Source organism: Bombus affinis, chromosome 4 (genome assembly GCF_024516045.1).
Source record: "Bombus affinis isolate iyBomAffi1 chromosome 4, iyBomAffi1.2, whole genome shotgun sequence".
NCBI lineage: Eukaryota > Metazoa > Arthropoda > Insecta > Hymenoptera > Apidae > Bombus > Bombus affinis.
In genome coordinates, this window is record NC_066347.1 from 12,430,773 (window position 1) to 12,453,210 (window position 22,438).

Sequence of the window (22,438 nt, forward strand, 5' to 3'; positions counted from 1 at the left end):
CGAGATCGCAAAATTCTTCGTATCGTGGCAACGGCTCGTAATTTCCCGCAGCTAGTCAAAGGTCGAGCGATCGCCGCGAACAGTTGCGAATACTCGTTCGCGTTATCGAGAGCGTGGATTTTTTGTTCGAAAATGGAGGAGAGCGGCAGAAACCACGGCGTTTAGATGACGGAGAACGCGTCGGATCGAAGGTGGAATGCGGAGCGCTGGTGTCGCATCGGTGTAACGATATCGATGTAACGTTCGTTATCGTCGTTGAGAATTGCCAGTTTCGTCACGCTTCGAAAGAAGAATCGACGCGAATTCGCGGAAAAAAACGGCTCGGCAACAATTCGATAAAGTTATCGTAAACGGGACGGTCGGTGTTCGTCACGTAGCAAAGTCCACGTCGATCGAACGATCGAGCAACGTGTTCGCGTTTAAAAGCCGTGATCGCGGCTCGAGAGCTGGAAAAAATTGTTGGTCGCGCGTCCTCGCGCGCTGCGTCTCGCCTCGCGAGAGCCGGCGATCTCCACGAAATCGAAGACGGTGCGCGAGAACGAAACGCGAGAAGCGGAGACGACCGCGCGGCCATAGAGAAATCGTCGGACGTGGATTGATGATGCTGACGCGCGCGGTTCGACGGAGAACGGTCAGCGCTTAGGCCCGTGACGGCCGAACGAGGAACGGGGACGGGTAGGTTAGGAAAGCGAAATAGACGAGGACGGAGCGAAGAGGCGAAGGAGGAAAGGGGGCGGGGGGAAAGGAGGAAAGGAGGAAAGGAGGAGGATGCATCGGCTGGCTGGCTGAAAACGCGTACACGAGCACGCGCGTCCGTATTTCAGAAGAATATCCGTCTGCGTTGCGACGCGCAACGAGCGTCGAGCACCGAGCATCGTTCAAAATAATTATAAACATCGAGAAACGACGATCAATCTTCCGTACGCGTTCGATGATAAACGAATTACAAAAACGACGTACAGTTGAAAACGAAAGGCCGAGAGGGATGGAAGGATGAAAGCGCGCGAGAGGAAATGGATGGAATGACAGGGGTAAGGGTTCGGAGCTGGACGTGGAGGCGAACGCGAGGGGAGCGGGCCGCTTCGCAGAAAAAGGAGAGTAAGAGCACCCGCGGAGCGCGTGATTTAAAATGCTAATTCTTCTCGTTCGTAGCGACATGACAGCGCGTTGATTAAGACGATCGCGCGCACGGAACGGCGCGCAGAAAGGAATTTCATTACCTGCTATGACATACGGCTTAGAAATTTCACGCGATTCAACGATACGACCTATCCTTGGCGCGTCACGCTCGATCGGCTCGCCGACTCGGACGAGCGGACCGCCGCATTTCCAACTTTCCATTCATACGCGTGTAGCTTCGTTCGCAGATCGCCGTTCCGAGCGAACTCGCCGCGATTCGGAACCAAGTTCACCGACGACGATCACGGTAAAATCGTGGAAACGCGTATCGGTCGAAACGACGCGTTCGCCCGTCCGGTCGTCGGCGCGGTGACGGGAACGCTGGCGGTTGGCGGTGACAGCCAAGATATCGACCTACATGAACGTCGCCGCGAGGTTATTGGGTCGCCGATTATATTTACACGCCTATACGTCGCTAAAATTCGAAACATTCCGCTGGCGTTTTCATCGGGCTCGTTGCTCTCGTCCGCGGCGCAATTTCTCTCCTGCGCTCGTTTATCCGCCTTGGACACGGCTGCATGAAACTTGCACGGAATCGAAACGACCCGTCCTACGTTCCGACTCGATCGAGCGGAAGATCCATTAACGTTTGTAAGATAATTACTCCAAATAGAGATTATACGGACCGGTACTAATTCTCCGCGTGCAGCCTCCGACGATAAATAAACACCTACGTAAAAGCCTGCGGCGGTCCCGCAACCAAACGGCCTAATGATGGGAAGAGAGCTCCTTACCTCGGCTTCTTACCTACCTATTCGCTGCCTACTTCTTTCTTTCTTTCCTTTTCCCTCGCGCTCGCTCCCACTCTCGCTCCACCTTTCACCCGTTTTTCTCTCATTTTTTACGTTTTCTCGCGATACCCTTCGACGCGCCGCCTCGCCTCCTTGGCGATGACGCGATTTTCGCAACGAGGTTGCGCCGTCGGTTTTCCTCCTTGGAAAAGCGTTCACGATCGAACGATCTGGACGCGGTTACGAAGAAACGCGTGGAACGTGCCTAGAGAGAAGCGGAAGGCGGAAGAAAAAGGAAACGGAAGGGTCGAAACGTGCAACATCCCGTGCAGTGATTTTTACGCGGCTAATAAGCGGGTGCTGGTCCCCGCGGGCAGCAGTTCCGGCTCGAAGGTGGCAAGGCGAGGAGTAGGCGGCCGGTGAGAAGTGCCGCGAGTCGATGCTATTAAGATTTCCGTATCGTCGTCCCGTTACCGAGACCGGCCAACATACGGAGAGGTTACGCTCGCTGCTTGCTGCTCACCGCTCGCCTAACGTTCCATCGCATCGCCTCGTTCAATTTCGATCCTCCGCTTGTTCGCCGCGTGCTCGTTTCCTCTGTCTTTCCTCTTCGCGCACGCCACTGCACGGTATTCGCTCGCTCCAACGCGATGCCGCGCGAATCGCCGTTCGCCGATCTGCTCGAATCTCCAACTCGCTCGAAACCCTACCGATATTCCTCTGTTCGAGCGATCGTCTCTCCTTCACGGAGCGAACCGACGTTTTCGCGTTCCAAACTATCCCGTTAATAGCTACGATGGCCGCGCACTCTCCGTAGGAGGATACGAACGCGTTGCCAAACAGGGCATCCGGGGAAGGACGAATTGCCGCTACAGGAAGGGAAAAAGGATCGAAGCCAGGCCGAGAGAAAGAAAAGAGGAAAAGGGACGAGGACGCGAAGAGAGAGAGAGAGAGAGAGAGAGAGAGAGAGAGAGAGAGAGAGACAGAAAGAGGGAGCGAGAAAGGATGCAAAGGTAGGCAGGAAAGAGAGAGATCCGAAATACACCTGCGGTTCGAGACGGGCAGAGAACCAGTCGACGCGGAATAACTGGTATTAATACGTCACGTAATTACCGTGCGAGAGGTATAGAAGTGTGTGTATAGTCGACGTTGGCCCGGCAGGGCAACGGCAACCGACTAACCGAGGTGGGTTCGAGTTGGAGCAAGCACACGCGCTTATATTCGATGCTCTCGAGAGTCGTCTCTTAGATTCTCTCCCTCTCTTCGCGCTTCGCGTGTACGCGAGCGAGCGCGAGCGAGCGCGCGCGGAAGATGGCCAGAGAGCATGCATCGTCCAGGCAGTTTTCGAGCGAGCGGAGGTCGCTTCGGGCCATGCTTCTGTTCCGAGCCATTATGATAATTTCGCCGGAAAGAAGGTTACCGCCTTGCTCCGTCGGCGACTACCCTAGGCCTTGCGAGCGCCTCTCTTTCCCGTCGCCGCGCCGCGCCACATCAACGGTTAGCCACCCGCGCGAGACCAACGCGTTTTCCATCTCGTCATTTCCCGATTTCCGATCCTCTTCGCGCAGCCTCGTTGAGGCAAAGCCGGATCGTAAAACGCAAAGTCGCTCGTTACCGAAAGTTTCGTCGAACTCGCTAAACGGACCAACGACTGGATGAACTAAAACGGAGAAAATCGGTGGCTGCGGGAGAGCGTAGGTATTCGGCGACAACGGCAAGGATAAACGTACGAATAAAAGGGTCGAGATTCCGAAGCTGACGCGGACGTTGACGCTGACACGGACACGGACACGGATTCTGGCCACGAACGATTCGAAAGGGAAAGGATGGAACAAAGTTACAAAAGGGTTAGACGCATCCAGCAACGAAAGAAGGGGAAAGGAAAGAAGGAGGAAAGAAGGAAAGAAATAGGAGAACGGATAGGAGAAAAGGTCGAGGTAGAAGCAAGGAAGAGAGGAGAGGAAAGAGAGGGGGCAGCACGCGGGGCCAGTGGGCCCGCCTAACATTCCCACGGTGCCTGCTCGCGGCGAGGCCTCCGCTTGCATGCTATTCGACGGTACGATCTTACGTTATGCGAGCAACGTTAAGTTCGCGAGGATGGCATACAACGAGCGAACGGCAGAGAAAACGGAAGGGCAGCGAACGAGAACGGGATGAGAACGCGGAGCAGATCGAAACGGGAAGCGTCCGGAGATCGGACCCGTTCGCGGAAGAAGAATCGCGTACGCGCCACGTTATTCGTTATATTCTTTCCTCTTTTCTCGCTCGTGTTCGATTGGCGAAGCAACGAGCACCTAACGCGGTCCTTCCGGCGCGAACGTCCGTTTCGCCGATTCGCTCGGGAGGAAATCGATACCGAGATCGATCAGGGCCGAAAAAGATCTTTTTCTCGCGAGAAACTCGCGACGTTCCGGTACGTGCCGCTCTGTTTACGTTTCGAGACCCGAGACCGACGCTCGAATCGGCCCGTGGAAGAGGCGCGCGGTCGATCGCGTGGGAGTCTCCCGGCGTAAGAATTTCTTCGAGCGATGTCCTTCTTTCGTTCCGGCTCGCGGCCGACAGAACGCTCTTTTGACCTACTGTCTTTCAAATCGGCCCCTTTCCCCGTGCGCACGACCGGCTCTCGTCTTGTCTCGTGGCGACTACTTTCGGAACGTGATTCACTCCGATTCTCCTTCGTTCGTTCCCTTCGTGACCCTCGGAAATCCTTGATACCTGCGACTTTTATCCGGAACGAACGCGCGTCGTGCTACTTCGTTGCTTTTAACGAAGAGCAGCCTTTCGTTGTCCGCTCGTCGTCGTCGGACAAGCTTCTTCGCCGGAGAAACGATTTCGCAACTGGAAGATTACGATTGATCTGCGATTCGGCTGAAATTCCTCGTAGACGTTGCGAACGTCTGGGCTAGGCGAGTGTCCGCGCGCGTCTATCGAGGACTGGTTCGCGGCATAAGGCAGGTGAGTTTTACGAGTTGACGGCTGTTGATATTTGCATCGTGCTCCTTTTTCCGACCATAATTGCCCGTACCGATCCCCCTTCCTAAGTTTTCTTCGATCGTTTCGCTTCTTTCCCCGGATCCCTCTTGCTAGCGACTCGCGACTCGCGATCGATCATCACCTACGCACGTTCGTTCGAATAAAACTACGCGTTGCAAAACATATCTCGACTGGTCGAAAATCCGTCATCGACGTTCCGCTCGTTCGTTTTTAGCCACGGTCTCGTCGCTCGTAGAGTTAACTTTACGTTGTACGTTACGCGTTTCTTCGCGCTCGCCTATGAAAGAAAAACGAGGGAAGCGTACGAAAATGCATGGCGCCGCAGCGGTCCTGGTTAGATGGTAGAAAAAGGAGGCGGTGGGAAGAAGGAGCGAGCGAGCGAGACGCAAAGTTGAGTAGGAAACGCGAATAGAGACGCGTCGATGTCTCCGTTCTGGCTGTCAAAGGTACGGAATACATGTATATACTTATACATGCAGGGCGAAAGAGATAGAACGTAGAGAGCAGAGAGCCGAGCGTGTCGGTGGGTGTGCGCGAAGCTGACTAACGTAGCGCTGACCGCCTTTTCCGAGTGAACTTTCACATTCTGATCGCGCGAGAGCTCTGCCGGTCTCGAAGGTCGTTTCTCCTCGCTCGAAGCGGATCGCGGGCGCGTTTTTCTCCGCGAGAAGCAGACGCTCGACGATACGAAACAGACGATAGACGTTGCTCGTGGAAATTTGACAAACGCGTCGAAACTGCCACTGCAAACTGGTTAGGTCGCGCGACGATAAATAAAATAGGGGAGTCGCGCGAGACGCGAGACGAAAGGAAAATTTCGCCAACGGTAGAGCAGGCAGAAGGAACAAAGGGTAATAGGCGCAACGGCGTGGACCTTGCACCGTTCTGAATATGCATAACGAGCTCGAGTTCCGATCGCAATCCCCCACGAATGGTGTCAGGTACTCTTGACCCAACGATAGTTTTATCATGGTAATGCGCCTTCTTTGTATTTTAATGCTCGCAAAGAGATTATGCAGGTAGGCAAATACGACCGAGCGAACGGTTCGCTTCGTCTCTAGGTAACGGCTTCGTAACGTTTTTCCTCGGTTTCGGATCGCGTAATCGCGTAATTCGCGCATCGCTGCCGTACGTTCGCAAACCTCGCACCCTACCACCGTCGCGTCGCTAACGATTCGAACGGACGCGCAAACGAAGAGCGTAAAAGGGGAATTTCGCGTGGGAAACGAGGCGATGGTCGTCGATCGGAGGAACCGTCACCGGTTTGGAATCCCGTCAAAGTCGTTCGCGCCAACCAGAATCGCGTAGCTTCGCGGAATCTGGCGGATCGATCCGTTGGCGGAACTGACGCCGCGTCGAAACGTTCTTTGGAAATGGAACGCGATAGGTACGAAGTATAGTGGAACTTTCGGGAAGAGTCCGATCGAGCGAGGTAAGCGGCGAGTAGCAGTTAACCGTAGATACAGCTATGGTTTATAGGCGAGCTCGCATCCGTTATCGCGGTTCGCTATTCCCGTGCGAGATATCGGCGCGGTTGATTCGTCGAGGAAAAATCTCGCGAACGCTGGCATTTATCAAACACGGCTCGATGGCCGGCGAACCGACGATCTTTCGTTCGGACTCCCTAGGGACGACGAGGCTTTATATCCGACGTTATCGCGGTCCGAGGTTCGTACGCGAACTCGAGCACCGAAGATATCGCGCGGAGGGCGGTCGAAGAAGAATCTCCCTCTGCGTCGTGTGCGAAGGATCAAGAATCGACCGTCAGTCGGATTACTAATCATTTCCCGGGTCCGAGAAACCTCGCTAATTGATTAAAGTCACGATCCTGACCCTGCCGTAATATCGGCAATCTCTCCTCTCGGCGCACACTGGGGAGAAAGGTGGTGTACATGGAGGAAAGGGACAGGGAGGAAAGCAGAGAGGGAGAGGAAGAGAGAGAGAGAGAGAGAGAGCGAGAGAGAGAGAGAGAAAGAGAGAAGGAGAGTCGAAGCGCAAGACGAAAAAGAAACGGCACGAGATAAAAGAGTAGACTTTGCACACGCTCTCTCCTCCCCGTATGTCGGCTTCGCGTAATTTTTTCCATCTCGCTCCGTCTCGCTCACTCTCCGACCTTTTCGCATTCTCGTCCTTTCCTCCTTCTCATCCATTTTGGTTTGCCCCGAACGTTCGTTCGAGCAGCCCGACCATCCGCCTTCGTCGTCCTCCCATTGTTGCATCGTTCCAACCCGGCAAGGGAAACAATGTCTAATTTCAGTTAATGCGGCTATAATGGGCATCGTCGTTGCATCGGCATACCGCGCGCGGCATGCTTCGACGCTGAGAGATAAGTGAAATCCACCTTGGCACACCGGCGTCTCTATACCTATACCCGACTCAGTATCTTCCGCTAGACGCGAGTCGTTCGCCAGATATATCGGCCTCTATCGAGAATTTCCTAACAACACCGATTCACCCGCGATCCCTGCGCGCAATTACCGCGTCGTTTAATCGATCGCTCGATCGACGATCCTGTACTCTCGCGTCGGACGTTTCCGGGACCGAGCTTTCTATCCGACTCTGCCTGTATAGAGGTTCTACGCGAATCCTCGCGATCCGTCCGGCGACGGATAAATATTTGCCTGGCGAAAATTATCGAGCGAAGAGGTGGTTCCGGCGGAGGATCTTGGAAACGCGCGGCAAGGGCAACGTTAAGAGGCGATTCGCGATTCGCGCTCTTGTCGTACGTTTAAACGGCGCAAAACGCTCGACAGGAGTCGTTTCGTATTCCCACGGGTCGTCGCGTTTTACGAACTAATCCTAGTGGTAAACGAGCCGAGGCGATTACGTTTTCCGATTTTCGAGTTTCGCTGGAGAATTTTCCGCGGTACGACGATATCGAGTAAGTTAAGTACGCGCGAAGCCAGGATCCGTTTTCCAAGCTACCGCGAGATCGAGGACGAAAGAACGGACGGACACAGTTCCACTAAACGTACCTTCTTCTCGGCCAGTCGCAATTAAGGGTTAATTAAATTGAGCGGCTTCCTAGATTTCTGTAATCATCGCGGACAGTATCTGCGGGGTAATCTTGAGCGCATCCTGTCTGCCTCGGGGGCCCCACGGAAGGAAGGGGCCCCCGAGGTAAGGTCATGCACCCCGCTGACCTCGGACCACCGACTCGCCCCCTCTTGCCCCGGCGAAGCCCCTTTGCCCGCCAGCCCCCTCGGCCGCAACCTCTTCTAGCCCCCTACCTTGCCCCGTTTCACCGCGTCTTGCCTCGCGCCGCCTCCTCTCTCCTCTCCGAGCCACTCCGAGCCTCTCCTAGCCTCTCCTCGCCGCATCGCGCCAAAGGCTCGCTGGGTCGCTTCGCTGCTCGAAACAGCCTCTGCCGCGCGCGTACTTTTTGCCTTCGACGCTTCTTCTCTGTGCTTCTTCTTCTTCTTCTTCTTCTTCTTCCTCTCCTTCTTCTTCTTCTTCTTCTTCTTCTTCTCCTTCTTCTTCTTCTTCTTCTTCTTCCTTTCGTCTTTCGGTTCTTTCTTCTGCCGCGTTTTCTTCTCGCCCTGGTCTTCGTCCACGTCGCTCTCGTCGACGATGTTGTTCGATTTTCGATTCGACGTCGCTGCAACGTCGTTGCTATCGCCGTTGATGTTTGACCGATCTATCGTCAACGTTCGAACGAGGTTCCTTTTTCGCGTGATGACCACGACGATCGCGTCACGGTGACGACGACGACGACGACGCCTTCGTTCATTTATATCCTTTGGATACTCGCCTTAGCCGTTCTACTCTGTTCCCCCGTCCCATACCGTTCGCCACGATTGCCCCGTTTCCTCTCGGCCACCGCTCCTCCTCGCTCGTTTAACCTCTGCGTTCTCCCTCGCGTAGTTTTTTCCCTTTGCTCGCGAGGAATCACGAGGTAAAAGAAACGTCGGTGGAGTGGGTAGATGTAGACGGTTGCGTGCTCTGCGAGCGAACTAGCGAACGTCGTCTCGAATTATTATCAAAAGCCGAGGCATCATCCTGGATAATGAGCGGACGTTACCGCGACAGGGCAGAAAACTCGGGTCGCCGTCTCGTGGGAAAAACGCGACCAACACTCTCGGCCACTTACTCGCCGCGTTACAGCGATCCTGGGTTCCAAGCTTTCAACGAACAGACCCGAAGGCTATAAAATTGCGATCGATTCGAGATCGACGGTCGGAACGCGGCGAGGTCTTGCATCGCGGATTCGTTTGACAGGCGTATTCGGTCTAGTCGCGGCCCGCTTCAGGGCGCGATATACAGCTACATGTACGTGTCCTAGGATCGGCGTGTTTCTTCGGACCGTGCTGCCTGACTCCGTTCGTGTCGACGACCGTTTCGCTCACGTACGTCTCGAACAAGGTCAGATGGTATCTACCACCGGCTAGAGGAGCCGGGATCGCGCGAACGCAAAAGTACCGCGAGGAACGTAGGAAACGTGGGATAATCGTTTGTCCGAATTATTCGCCGATAGATTCGATGGCCTGCGACGCGACGACTCCGTGAGCCGGGTCGCGATGCCGTTGAGGTCGCGAGGGGCGGTGGAATTGCCGCGGGGAGAAAGAGGAAGACGGCAGAACTTGGGACGGAAATAAGTACACCTGGTCCGTCCGTCCGTCCGTCCGTCTGTCCGTCCGCGTCGGTGACCAGCTCGTGCGTGCTCCAGCAAGGTCAGATGTTATCGCCACGTAAACGAACAAGTTGGAGAGAAGAAAAAAAACGAAGAATCTCGGAAAGGGAAAGGCGTGGGAATCTTTCCGGGGTTTTCGTGATCGCGGCTGCGATCGGGCGAATCGTGCGATCCCGATCTACGCGTTTCTCTTTAATTCGTTGGATCGGACGGAAGGCGCGGAAGAGCGAGAGAGAAAAGAAACGAGAGAAGAGGTGGAAAACGTGGAGTCGCGTCGACGAAACCGTCCGGTCCTGGCGTGCACTCGAGAGAAAGGGGGGGGGGGGAGAGGGGAGGACGAAGAGATCGGTATCGACGCGCTGCCCGAAAGCAGAAGGTGAGGAACTCGAGCGCGACCGAATCGAGAACGCGTCCGGATATAAATACGCGCACTTGTCCCGCGTTAAAACGACGAGAGTTCCAAGGATGCTCGAGCGCTCGCACCCGCTGCCGCTCGTTCGATGCCTCGAGAATCCCTAGCAAATAAATAGAAACGTTTCCGCCTCGTTGAACTTTGATCTTACGGACGGACGGTGATGCGCAGCGGTGCGCGCGATTCGCAGCCGTTGCTCTATTTTAACGCGCGCGTCGCTTCGCTTCGACGGAATTCCCTCGATCGCTTCCAAAGGGAGCGAGCGACTCGATCGGACCGAGATGCGATCGAAATCATTCGGTACGTACCTTCCCGGCGCATGCCCATCTTCAGGCACTTTTTCAATCGACAAAACTGGCACTGATTCCTATGGTGTTGGTCGATGGGACAGTTCCTATTTCCTCGACACGAGTAAGTTAGGTTTCTCCTGACGCTTCTCTTGAAGAAGCTTTTGCATCCTAAAAAGAGGCAAAGTTACAAATTAAAATCTCTCTTTTCTTTTTCCTTCGTTCGTTTCCTCTCGTTGTACTCGCGACTAGAGCGCGTTCGCGTTCGATCTACGATCGGTTGCCGATCACGCGCAACCGGAACGTGAAATGCGAGACAACGCCGACGACGGTAACACCGACAGGGACACCGAAAATTACGCGATATCGGCCGATCTCTGTCGGAGAAGCAACGTCGAACCCGTTGATCGAATCACCCTTTTAACCTGTTTAGCGTACGCGACTACGTTTAGCGCGAATACGGCCCTGTCCATCTGTCACGCGGCGGCACCTCTGCCCGCTGCCGCTCGTTAAATCGAACCGCGCTTGCCCGTGTCATCGGCCCTTCCGCGCAAAGTCATCGCAATTTCTCGGCAAATCATCTTTTACCTTTCCATCGAGTTTCCATCCTCTTTCGCGCTTTCTATCGCGTACCGAGCTATCGAAGCGTAGCTTTCGATTCTCGATACACGCGCGCGATAGGAATCGGAGAATTTGAGCGAATTGCGCGAACGGAGGAAATCGACGCGACGCGACGCGACGAAACGGCCGGTCGGGCAAACGAACCAGCGGATAGACGCACCGCGAGTACTTGGAAGCAATCAAGAGGCAATTCATATCGTGACAACAAAGCGTTCTCTGTGTGAAAACGGCCGACCGCGCGATAAAGAGGCTACCCTTGCCGTTGCGGAGAGTATTCTCATCGGCGATCGCGACCTCGCGCTTAATCGCTTATCTACCTTGAATCTTCCATCTACTCCCGCCATAAAATCTGTCTCGCGACTATTACAAGAAGACGAACGTTCTTCCTTTGCTCCGAGGTAAATCGACTTTCACCGTGATCCGTTACGCGCACGCTCGAAACCATTCTCCGGGATCGACATCTTCTTCGGCAGCGATTTTTCCGTACGCGTTGCTCGTTACAGCCAACGAAAAGCAACGAAAATGGACGTCGCGCGATAGCGGCTACTTGAATTTTTCTTCGCCGGAGGAAAGGAGGTTGCTGCGATCGAGGCAACGCGTATTAACGAGCAAATTAATTAGCGAGGCATTCGCGCCTACTCGTAGAACCGGTTCCGCGATTTCGCCTAGCTTTAAAAAGTTCCTGGCTCGACGACGAGACGCTGCGATACTTTAAGGGGCAAGATCGCGGTTAACGCTCTCGTGTCACTGGGTCAAGGCGTTTTGCTCGACCGATCCGGCAAAATTCTTTCTACGGCTCGATCCCGCCGATTTCCCTTTGAAAAGCAAAAATAAAAAAGTAAAACCTAACCGAGTAACTCGCCAGGTTCGTTCCGCCAGAGCGCAAGTACCGAAAAATTTGTCGATTTATCGAACGGTCGAATCGGCCGGCCTCTATCCCTCTGGTCTTCGTCCAAACGTAACAAGCACGGTATTTCGATGAACGCGTCGTCACATTCTTATCGGAAGGAGATGGCTATTGAAACAAAAAAAAAGAAAGAAAAAACGGACAACGGCTGCTACGAAAAAAACAACGATTAGATTATTCGTTTGGTGGATAAACGTTGGACGTGTTTGCCACAGCTTTATCGAGAAACAGGATTTTCCATACGCTGATCGAGGAGGAGAACGACGACAACGACAATTTGCCGCAGTGTTTCGCGGAATCCGAGGATTTCGCGCGAGTCGAACGAAAGAAGGTGGTTTTCGACGTTGGGACGCGCGATCGCGATCGTGCGAATCGCCGATGCCGATACCGCTGCTACTCTCATCTTTGTCGTAGCCGTAATCGTTGTCGTCGACGACGTTGCGAAAGAGACTGTGGGGTCGCCGTAACTACAAATTGCATCGTTACACGCAAATTACGCGATTACGGTACGCGAGTCAACCACTGAGAGACATCGCACATGCGCACCGTGGTAGCGCGTGTGAGAGAAACGGGTTCGACGAAAGGGTGAAACTGAGCAGCTCTCGGAAAGGGAGGCCAACAAAGAGGGCAGGGGAGGAGATAGAGACGCGGAGGAAGAAAAAGAGGATGACAGAGGATGAAACAACCACTGTTTATACTTTCAGATTGTAGCTCGCCGCGGCCCTTGAGAGCTCAAATTGCTCGCGTCATTGAATTTTCATTGCTCCGACTCGTTTGCTGCCATTTCATTCCGTGTACCGGCTTCGGACGACGTTCCTTCGTACGATGCCTGGTAGAAAGTATCCTCGCGAACGGTCTTTAAGATCGCCGGTCTATCATCGATCGTTCGCGCGACTAACCGCTCGATTCGAACCGCGCAAAAATGGCGTTCCTACGTTCCGGAAAGCGAGGGCCTCGCTGACGGCTGTTCGAAACGAATCGAGATTAGATAGAAACAGGAAGAAAAGCGAAGAAGTGGAGAGAAGAGAGGAGAGAAGAGAAGGACGTAGGAGACGGATAAAGGCGGTATTAAAGCAAAGGAAGTGGATAGAGTAGAACGAAGAGAGTGACGGCGAGCGGCGCGGCGTAGCCGGACGATTCGGTCAGTAACGTTTCGAGTCGGCCGCGTAAAATTAACGACATTGTTATAATTAATTAGTCGTCGGACGGAGCGTTGTTCGGCGAGCAGAGTGACGCGTAGATAGCGCGAGCTTCGTTAGCGAGATAATTGGTCACAGAGGATGCGTTCGGGATGCGTCGCGGTTCGTAATTCTACGCTCGATGCATGCGCTCTGCTCTGCTCCGCTTCGGTCCGCGCAACGCGCGTACACGCGCATTCCAGCGCCGTGCACTCGCGTTACGCCAAATTCCAACTTTCGATGATCGTCGTGGGGTGCGTCGACCGCTCGGTACCAGCGAAAGAAAACGAAAAGCGCCGTCGACTTTTCTCGATCGGTGCACCGTCGCGTCTGCCAGGTGGGACGAGATCGCACTCGCGTTCGTCGTCGTTGTTTCGGGAAACAATACGGTGGAGAAGTAAACGCGACTTCCAGGGAAATGAGATTAATAAAGATTAGCAAAGTCGGAATAATATAATATGATCTCGTTAGAGCGATTAGCCCGCGGAACGGGCTGCAGAATGTCTGGCTTCTTCCTGCACGCGGTGGGCTATGCCAAGCATAAGACCGTAAGTCTGTAAGTAACCGTAAGACTCGAAGGGAGAACCAGAGACCCCCAACACGAAGCCCCTTGCGGGTGTACACCTCAGACCGCGAAACCGGAATTAAATTTCCTTTTCGTCTTTCATCCGCGCTGTGCGGCGGGATTTCCCTCCGAAATTCCCTCCCTCCTCCTCTTCCCATCGCTCGACCTCTCCGCGAACAGCGAAAAACGAGACGATCGTTTGCCAACCGATCGCTTCTTAATCCGGAAACCAGCGACGGAAATGCTTCGCCAATTTCATCGACGTTTCCATTAACATTAGTCTACTACCACCGAGCCGTACGTGGTACGCACGGAACCAAACTCGACAGCAGCGTTTCGATCGATCAAAGAGAGTAGCGTCGTTGACCAAAATCGTTGATACTGGATTTTTTAACGAATCGCGAATAACGTGTCGCTCGAACAAACACGTCGAAAGGTCCAAGCTGTTTCACCGAAATCTTTGACGTTCCAGCTTCTCGTATTAATCGTTTGTAGCAAAAAACGTAAAAAGATATAGCCCTTCGGTCTTCCAGCAGGACGAATGCGGCCATCCGAAAGAATGAACGTTGGTGCGTGACGTCCCGCGCGAAAAGCGCGATGATCTTTTTCCTTTTGCCGATCAAATAATTTAACCTTTGTATGCGAAGTTTACTTGCTGAAACGTTAAAAGGATATTATTCAGGAATTTTTTAACTTTCTTCAACGACGCTAATGTGCCGTGTCAGCCGGCCGCAGGGATTAACGGCTCGGTTTTATATTCGTTTAACTTATTCTTATATTACGGTAATGAAACATTTACGCGTAAATTACAACAAGCGATGATAGTCTTATTCCCCTTGAGAGCGATTATCGGACGCGTTCCCTCAGCTTTCTCATCGTAATCATTCTCGACCTTATATCGGTCAACCTCGTCGTTATCAACATCGTCATTTGGAACTTACATCGTTATCAGAAATACGACCACGTTCGTGAAAATCGCATTCCTGTTGTTCATTCTCATTTCGCCAGCCACCTATATACCTGTCACGATCGCTGTAACGTTACAGAACAATCGGAATTACGTATACGCCTCTGCTACTCTGTATTTCCCAGCAATTACAAATTGTTTAACTTTTCCCTCCATACAGTATCCTATTCCACCGTTATTTGTTACAATTTCTTTAACTCGCGTAGCGTGCAAACGAACGGCATTTCGCGAATATTAATCGGCTGAAACTGCACACGCCCGCAACAAGTTGTACTTCGTTACCGTGACGTAAGAATAAGTTAAACGAATCCAAGCGCAAGGCGTTAATCCCGGACGGCTGACACGGGACATTAGGATCGTTAAAAAACTCGAAAGATACCTGAACAAAAATTTGTTAACGCTCTACGAAGTAAACTTCGTATACGAGTCGTATTTAGTTAGAAACAGTTGGATCGTTTGGCGAGGAAAAGAAAAGAGATCACCGCGCACTTCCCAGTGGCTCGTGACGCGACGACGTTCGCTGCATCGGATGGCCGGCAGATTGCATTTGTTCCGCCGCAAAACCACAAAAAGACTATGTTTTTCTCGCGTCCTGTGCTACAATCGATTAATACAAGAAGCTCCGACGTTAACGATTTCAGACAAACTACTTGACTTTTTTCGCGTGTTTGTTCAACCGGCAGACGCATTTTTATCCCGCGATATCCATAATTCATTGAGAGAATTTCAACATTAACGATTTTAATCTCACCGTTTGTCAATTACATATATTTTACAAAACACCGCTTTACGAAGTTAATGAAACGAGTGGATGAAGTCTGTCGCTAGTTCTCGCACTGCTCCTACCGCAACAACGGGAACGCGGCACGTTCCTACGATAGTTTCGACTCGGAGTTTCCACCGAGTTAAAACGAACTCGTTAAAACCGAGCACCAAGCCAACGATGCGCGATCCGATTTTTTCGTCGATCGCTCGTTTCTCCCTCTTCCTTCTAAACCTAACCCCTCGCTCCTCTCGTCGAGCGAGTAACGTGACCCGTTTCAACGTTCCGTTCGATTCGCGACGAACGCGAGGCTCGTCTTGAACGCTGGTTTACTCGCATGTCGCGAGCAATTACTACGATCCAGATAACAAGCATCTTTCGGGAAACGCTCGGTTCGAGGAATCGCGACTTCGTTGACTCGAAATTACGACGTCGATCGCAAAATGAACGGGCTCTCGCCGAGTTCGGTGGCGTGAAACAGGCGACGCGTTTACGTTCTCTTTACGATCTCGAATGATTCAAAAGCGAAACGATTCGCTGGAATCGCTCGGTTACGTAAAGGAAATGACTCGATCGAAACGAGCTCGAACTCCGGCCAACAAAAATCGACGTTATCATCGTGACGCGTGAAAAGCATGCGTTATATTCCGGCGTTTGTGTTTCACGGTCTGCAGTGACGCGGCGATTAGCGCCGTCATCGACGGGAAATCAAAAAACCAAGGACGTTTAGAACGTCGTCGAGCGTGCGCTACCAAATTTATATCGCAGGAATGAAGATCGGTCCGCGTTCGAGTCGTTCGCTTCTCGTTATCTCTGCGATTACCGCGACACGGACGAATTGATTTACCCGTTTTCGATCACGCTTTCCTGCCTCTTTCGCCGGACTCGTCGAATTCATCGGTTTTTACGGGTCGCTATTGTCATTACCGTTAGATATCTCGCATTACCCATTGCTTAACCAGTGTGTCTCCATATAGGAAATCTCGCGTCGTTGTCCATTTCCTCCGATTTCCAGCACGTAAAACGCGTATCCTCTTCATTTTTGTTCGAGCTAACGTAACGCGGTAATATCGACGTTGACCGGGATGAAAGTGGCGTTTCTAGGGTAGAGGACGTTCGACGGTATCGTAATTGTCGTTCGCTACAGATGGAAACGCGCCATCCCGATGCGTTTCGAATCGGCGCGATCTCGCGTCGTTGTCCGATATCACGTGCTTCCCTTGCGTTCGCGCGACCCATCAGCCCGTCTCGAATCCACGGTCGACGACAGGTCACGATTCGTCGAGTCGAAGAAACTGGAAAGTCGATCGATCGCGGTCGATTTTAGGAAGGATAGGTTTTTAACCCGGGTATTTCGGATTCTCGATCTCTAGCGGAGCACCGATATATAGACAAGTTTAACGGGCGTTGGTCGGTTAGCGAAATCCGAGATGTAACGGACGCGACGGACAAGGGTGGAACGCGAGTGTCGTAGATCGTGCGATCGCGGAGGAAAGAGCGGAAAGGGTGCGACGATCGCAGAGGTAGCCTTAGAGGTCGAACCGCGAACGACTATTGCGCAATAACCAAAGACGAAGAACCTTGTTCGAGACGCGGTACCGCGAATGGGAGGTTCCCGAGCCGCTGTAATCGGCAGATTAATGTCCGTTCCTCCGACTTGATCTCGGGAAATCCACAGGACGGATTCGTCCGAGGCAGCGAAACGTACGAACCGTTCGAACATCGTCCGTTGTCGAAATCGCCACGGAACACCACGGTCCATCGATTTACGCGTATCCGAACAAAGGAGAAACGTTCTGGCAGAGTTGGGCGAGTGACCGTGCAGCACGACGATCGTTTTCGAAACCGTAGGAACGGCGAATAGAGGAGGAGAGACGACGATCCGCCGTCGATCTTTCGATCGTTTCGATCGATCGCGTTCAGAGACAGACGCGACAAATTGATGATAATTCGCGACCGTTTGACATCGGTTGACATCAAAATCAATTCGTCGTAATAAAGCGATCGCCGACAATCACCGCGATTACGCCAATGAACGTCTAATGCGGAAGGCATTGCGTCGTGGCGTATCTCGGTCCATCGATGTTTCTATGAATCTCAATAAACAGCGCGGTAGTCGATGGTCGGGGCCAATCGCGTGGCCGTTAAATCGTCGCGCGATGCGTCGATATCTCGTTAATCGGCGGAATGGAATCGAGAGGAGACGAACAGTCGTCGAAAACTTGAGAAAAACGAGCTTCGAACGTTCGTCGCGCTAACGGAACTTGCGATTAAACGTCGAAACACGTCGCGCTACGCTGCGTAAGGTTCGAAGGCAATCCCGTTCTACCAAAGATTTACGAAAGCTAGAAGCATGTAAAGTGAAAGCAGCGGCGGATCGCTAACGGTGCTCGTTGATATTACGATTGCTGCGCGATTTACGATTGCCGCTCGTAACGGTGCAAGTACACTCGGCAGCGATCGCGCGAATCGAGCGCGAATCGAGCGCGACCTTGCGACCGTCCAAGTCCCGGGCAGGATCGTTCCGTCCGAGTTGTGATCGAGCGAAACGATCGGCGGACGCTGTAATTAAACAGCGTGCGGTTGACTCGTTACCGGACGGGAGTTACGAGTTTGAGAGGCCCACGGCAAGGCCGCGGCTGTTCGCGATCGCGAGCAGGAGGGACCTTTGCGGGCGTTCGGTCCGATCGACTTTGTAACGGTTTCGGAAACGAAGGAGGAGACGCACGGGACGAAGCATCGCGAAAGGTTGGCCGCGAAACCGACGCCACGAGGAAAATCAGAGGGTGGTAGTGGGTAATTAAGATTACCGCGAATAGAAATTATCGCCGGATTAAGCGCGTTATCGCGCCCCCGCTAACAGCGGCCGGCACCGACCGAGTGCCTCGGCCTAACAATGGTAAATATCGTTAGCGCGACTGTAATTGGAACAGCAGGCAGGGAGAGGACTCGCCGCTGTAACTCGACCGTTCAATTAACAGACGGACTCTTAACCCGCTCGAATCCTACGTTTCCACGCGTCGAATCTTCGCGCAGCTCGAGCCGGCACAAATTGTTGGAAATTAACGAGCGCGGACAGCCAAAGGGCGGGAGAAAGGGGATAGCTACCAGATGCGCGACAGCTAATCCCCCGAGCATTATTTTTAGTAACGTTTTAAACGCTAAACGCGTCATCGGGCCCTCCTTTCGCGGCAACCAAGCGACCAACACCGATCGCGCATGCCGAGCCAATTAACGAACCAGTCTCCGAGTCCGATTCGACCGTCGACGTGTGCGCGCCCTGCTTCCATCTCGTCTCGGCGCGATCGCCGAGGGATCGTCGCTCCTGTTGACGTCAACGTGCACAGCATTGCGATATGCCGGAAGGCGAGAGCTCGTTCGACTCTTTGACCTCGCGATCGGTAGCCGATACGATATTCGATGGTCGTGCCGAAGATCGGACGAACGTCCATAACGTTGACGCTTTACACCTGTCGTCGATAACTTTCCAGCGATCCGATCGTTCGCAAAGGCTCGACGTCGACGAAGAAGGCAAGAAGCCGCCGTGCCACCGGGAGCGGAGCGACGTCGCGTGACTGCTCTTTTCGTACTCGTCGCGCGCGAAACACGCGACCTTCGGCGTTGCCAGCGATCGGCTTCGGTCGTTGTCTGTTTGCGTCGATCCGTCGTATCGATCGTTGGACGATCGACGTCGATGTGGCTGGTTCGATACGGGGAAACGATCTCGTGGAAGATTATTTCCAAACTGGTTCTCGGTCATTCTCGGAACGATATTTTCCAAGAGACAGGCACCGCGTCACCGTAAAGAGACTCGTAAACGCGTCATCGTGACTAATTTTTTCCTCGGTTTACGATGTAAATACGTTAAACTCGAACGGCTACGATGTTTCGTTGGCGGCGAGCGGACGAGTTGCGGCGCGACGTGGCAGTGCTCGCGTTCCTAGAATACGAAAGCGCAAACTTATATCCGTTGGAGCGAGAGAGACGAACGAATCGAGGGACGCGAATTTTAACGAGAGTTTGGTAGTCGCATCGACGCGATCTCGTAAATTTCTCCTCGGTTCGTTCGTTTCCGCGTCCACGTTTACGTGTATTTACACGTAGGCCTTTCTCGGGCTCCGTGAACTTTGGCGCGATCCGTCGATCCTAAAACCCAACGAGGCGCGATGGTTTCGGTAACTGGTAAAAGGGGTACCTACGCTCGCACCCTAATCATCCCGAGCCCTCGTACCTCGCAACCAGGTGTCACGCACTTGTTCCCCGAGTGCGTTCGGAAAAGAGAGACGTCCATCTTCGGCAATTTTCGACTCGTAGGAACGCGTTAAATCACTCGCACGAGTAGAAATTACCCCGATAGGTAATAGGCAGAAACAGGGGCGAACGAGGGAAATGCGACGCGATCCGACGAGACGAGACGAGACGTTCGGTCGGAGCTAAGCCCGTGGGGAGGAAGCGTAACTTCTGATTTCCGAGACAGTGCCATACATCTCGATTAACCCTCGTCCATCGGTTCGGTCGAATCGATCGCGATATTTCTCTTCGGCGGACCTTTTTTTGCAAGCGAAACACCGAACAAACGTCGACACCGGACGAACGTCGTAATCGAGGAGCGCGAAACGCTCGTTCGCGAATCATCCCGCGACCGATCGTCGAAATGCCGAGATAGAACGAAACGAACCTTCTGCCTGTGCCTCTGCTTCTTCTCTCCCGTCGCAAACTCTCGTTCCTTCTTCTTTCTCTCCCCCCTCCCCTCTCTGTCTCCTTCTCGTACTCCCTTGCGAGCCGAGGTCGGTTCCTCCTGCCGCGTTTCCTCAGCCCTATTACATCGTTATTAGGCTCGTAACATGCGCGTAAGCGTGTCCAGTGTCCAGGGAACACCCTACCGAGTTATTAATGGCGAGTCTTTGTTTTTTCGTAGTCGGTGGCTCGGGACACGGAACGGGCTTACGGGCCGCGCTCCACGACGCGAACCAACCACCCGCGCGGACGCGATGGAAAAAGCCGAACGAAAGGTGAAGGACGAAAGACGGTGGCGGGCGTGGCGCGACGACTTACCTTCGCAGGTGAACTGGCCGTAGTGTTTGCCGCTGCTCTTGTCCCCGCAGACGACGCACTCGATGTTGGGCGACTTGTCGGTTTGCGAGCTGCCGGATTGCGAGCTGTTGGCTTGGCTTCCGGGGGTGGTGCTGGGCGGCAGGGGGTCCCTGGGCGTGAGAACCGCTCCGGTGGGCACGAGACAGGTAATATCCTCCGGCGTGGCGGAGGGCGTCAGGTGAGTCGGGGGCATCGGGGGCGGTGGAGCGATTTGTATGGGGCCTGGACCCGCGGCGGACGCGGCCGCGGCTGCGGCACCGGCCGCGGCAGCGGCAGCGGCGGCGGCTGCACCGGTCGCGGCCAAGCTGGCCCCGGGGTCCCGCGAGGGCCACGAGGGCGGCGCGGCTACCAACGCCATAGAGGCGGTGGTGCCGCGCGCCGGGAACCCCACCTCCAACGTGGTGGTGAACTCGGGGTGGTGGTGTCCAGCTGACACCCGGCCAGGGAACAACGTCGCTGTCGCGGCCGGGTAAACCACCCCGGCAGTCGCCAGGGCGTCAGCGCCTCCTGTCCCGCCTCGAACCACCCTGCCGGTTTCCTCTTCTTGGCCGCGACCACCGCCGACCACCCCTCGTCGCCGCCGTTTTCTACTCGCTCTCCTCGCTGCTGCTGTTGCTGTTGCTGTCGCTGTTGCTGTTGCTGTTGCTGCTGCTGCTGCTCTATGTTCCTCCTCTTCTTCTTCTTCTTCTTCTTCTTCTTCCTCTTCTTCCTCTTCTTCTTATTCTCCGCCTTCGCTCCCTTCTCGTTACGTCCCTTCTTCCGCTCTGCTTTCCTCCACCGATTTTCCTCGAACGAGAGTTTGCCGAATGCGCGGGCACCACCTCGACCACGTATCACGGTCCAACAAACAACTCACGACAACGCACTTTTGCTCACTCACACACGCGCACTGGTCAGAGTTTGCTCGAGAAAGTCGGGAATGTGAATCCCGAGCGTGACATCCTCGCTGGTTCACCGTCGCGACTGCGGCGCGATCGTCGTTGATTCCGACGCGGCGACGGAACGGCACGGCGACGAACCGTGCGATGCGCGTCGATCGAACGATCACTACCGTCGCGTTGGTCCGATCGAGCGCGATTCGATTTCGCAGGATCTCGCGTCACCAGGTCGCGATCCACAGCCCGGCGATCGGCGAAATCTCGTGGCGATCCTGCGGACGCTGGCACTTGTCACTGTTTCTGGCGACGTACGCGGCAGAAGAACGGTATTCCGGAAGAAGAGAGAAAAACACGCGACTTGGACACCACCGAGCACCGACTCGTTCCGGGTGAGCGGGTCGAGCTTCTCGACGTCGCAGGGTCGAGTCGTGGAGACGAGGATCGGGGATCGGGATCGAGATCGAGATCGCGATCGCGCGCACGCGGTAGATCAGCCGCGTATCCTCGCGTCGTTGTATCCGCGGTATCGTGGTATATCGACGCTGGGTGGATGCGCGGTGGCACGAGCCACCGAGTCACAGGGCGGAGAGGGTGTGTGCTCCACGCACGCCACAGGGTGGGTGCTGGATGCCCGGAGAGGTGGAGGAAACACGCGGAGAGAACGGAGGCAGAGAGGCCAAAGGATCGCGGTATCGAGCACCGCGGTAGGACGAAGATCGCGAACCGCGCGAACCAGGGTGGGAGGATGAGGCGAAAAAGGAGGAGGCTAAGGTGGAGGTGGCGGTGGCGGTTGCGACGGAGGGCAGCCACGAGGTAACGCGGAACCGCGAGAGAACCACCGCGGTAGAGAGGAACGGAGAACGAGCGTGCTAGCGCGTAAAGGCGTACGATGGAGAGAGAGAAGAAGAGGATAGAACGAGAAGGAGTTAAAGAGAGAAAGAGGAGAAGGAACGCGCTCGCGCGCGCGCAACCCAGTCGATAAGCTGCGCGTGTGCCTGTAGGTCGACGAGTGCGCTCGTGCCGGCACAAGCAGGAGGAGGAGAAGAGAGGTGATACTCGACTACCGCCTCGATACGACTATTCTTGGGGCCGACCAGAGACCGACTGCCGACTAAGACGACCCCTGACACCGACCTGCCCCCCACCAGCGCGAACTCTCTCGCTAGTTTCTCGCGGGTTTCGCCGGTTGCCATGACTACCGAAGGTGGGGTCGAGTCCCGGGCGCGCCCCGA

General features: G+C 54.3%; 1 protein-coding gene across 5 annotated transcripts in view; it reads right to left on the reverse strand.

Annotated features, from left to right (window-relative positions):
* LOC126915112 (steroid receptor seven-up, isoforms B/C) overlaps positions 1–22,337 on the reverse strand; it is a 57,182-nt gene extending 34,845 nt beyond the window's left edge. The window contains exons 1-2 of one of the 5 annotated variants that reach the window (XM_050719522.1): positions 20,290–22,337; positions 10,255–10,404 (exon numbers count right to left, since the gene is read on the reverse strand). In XM_050719522.1, coding sequence (XP_050575479.1) covers positions 10,255–10,404; positions 20,290–20,686 — 547 coding nt within the window. In that variant the 5' untranslated portion in view covers positions 20,687–22,337. Of the gene's footprint in view, positions 1–10,254; positions 10,405–10,821; positions 10,856–16,181; positions 16,205–19,465; positions 19,874–20,289 lie in introns of those variants that run through there. The other 4 variants (XM_050719526.1, XM_050719525.1, XM_050719524.1 and 1 more) reach the window with 4 other exon arrangements.
* Between the last annotated feature and the right edge of the window lie 101 nt (positions 22,338–22,438).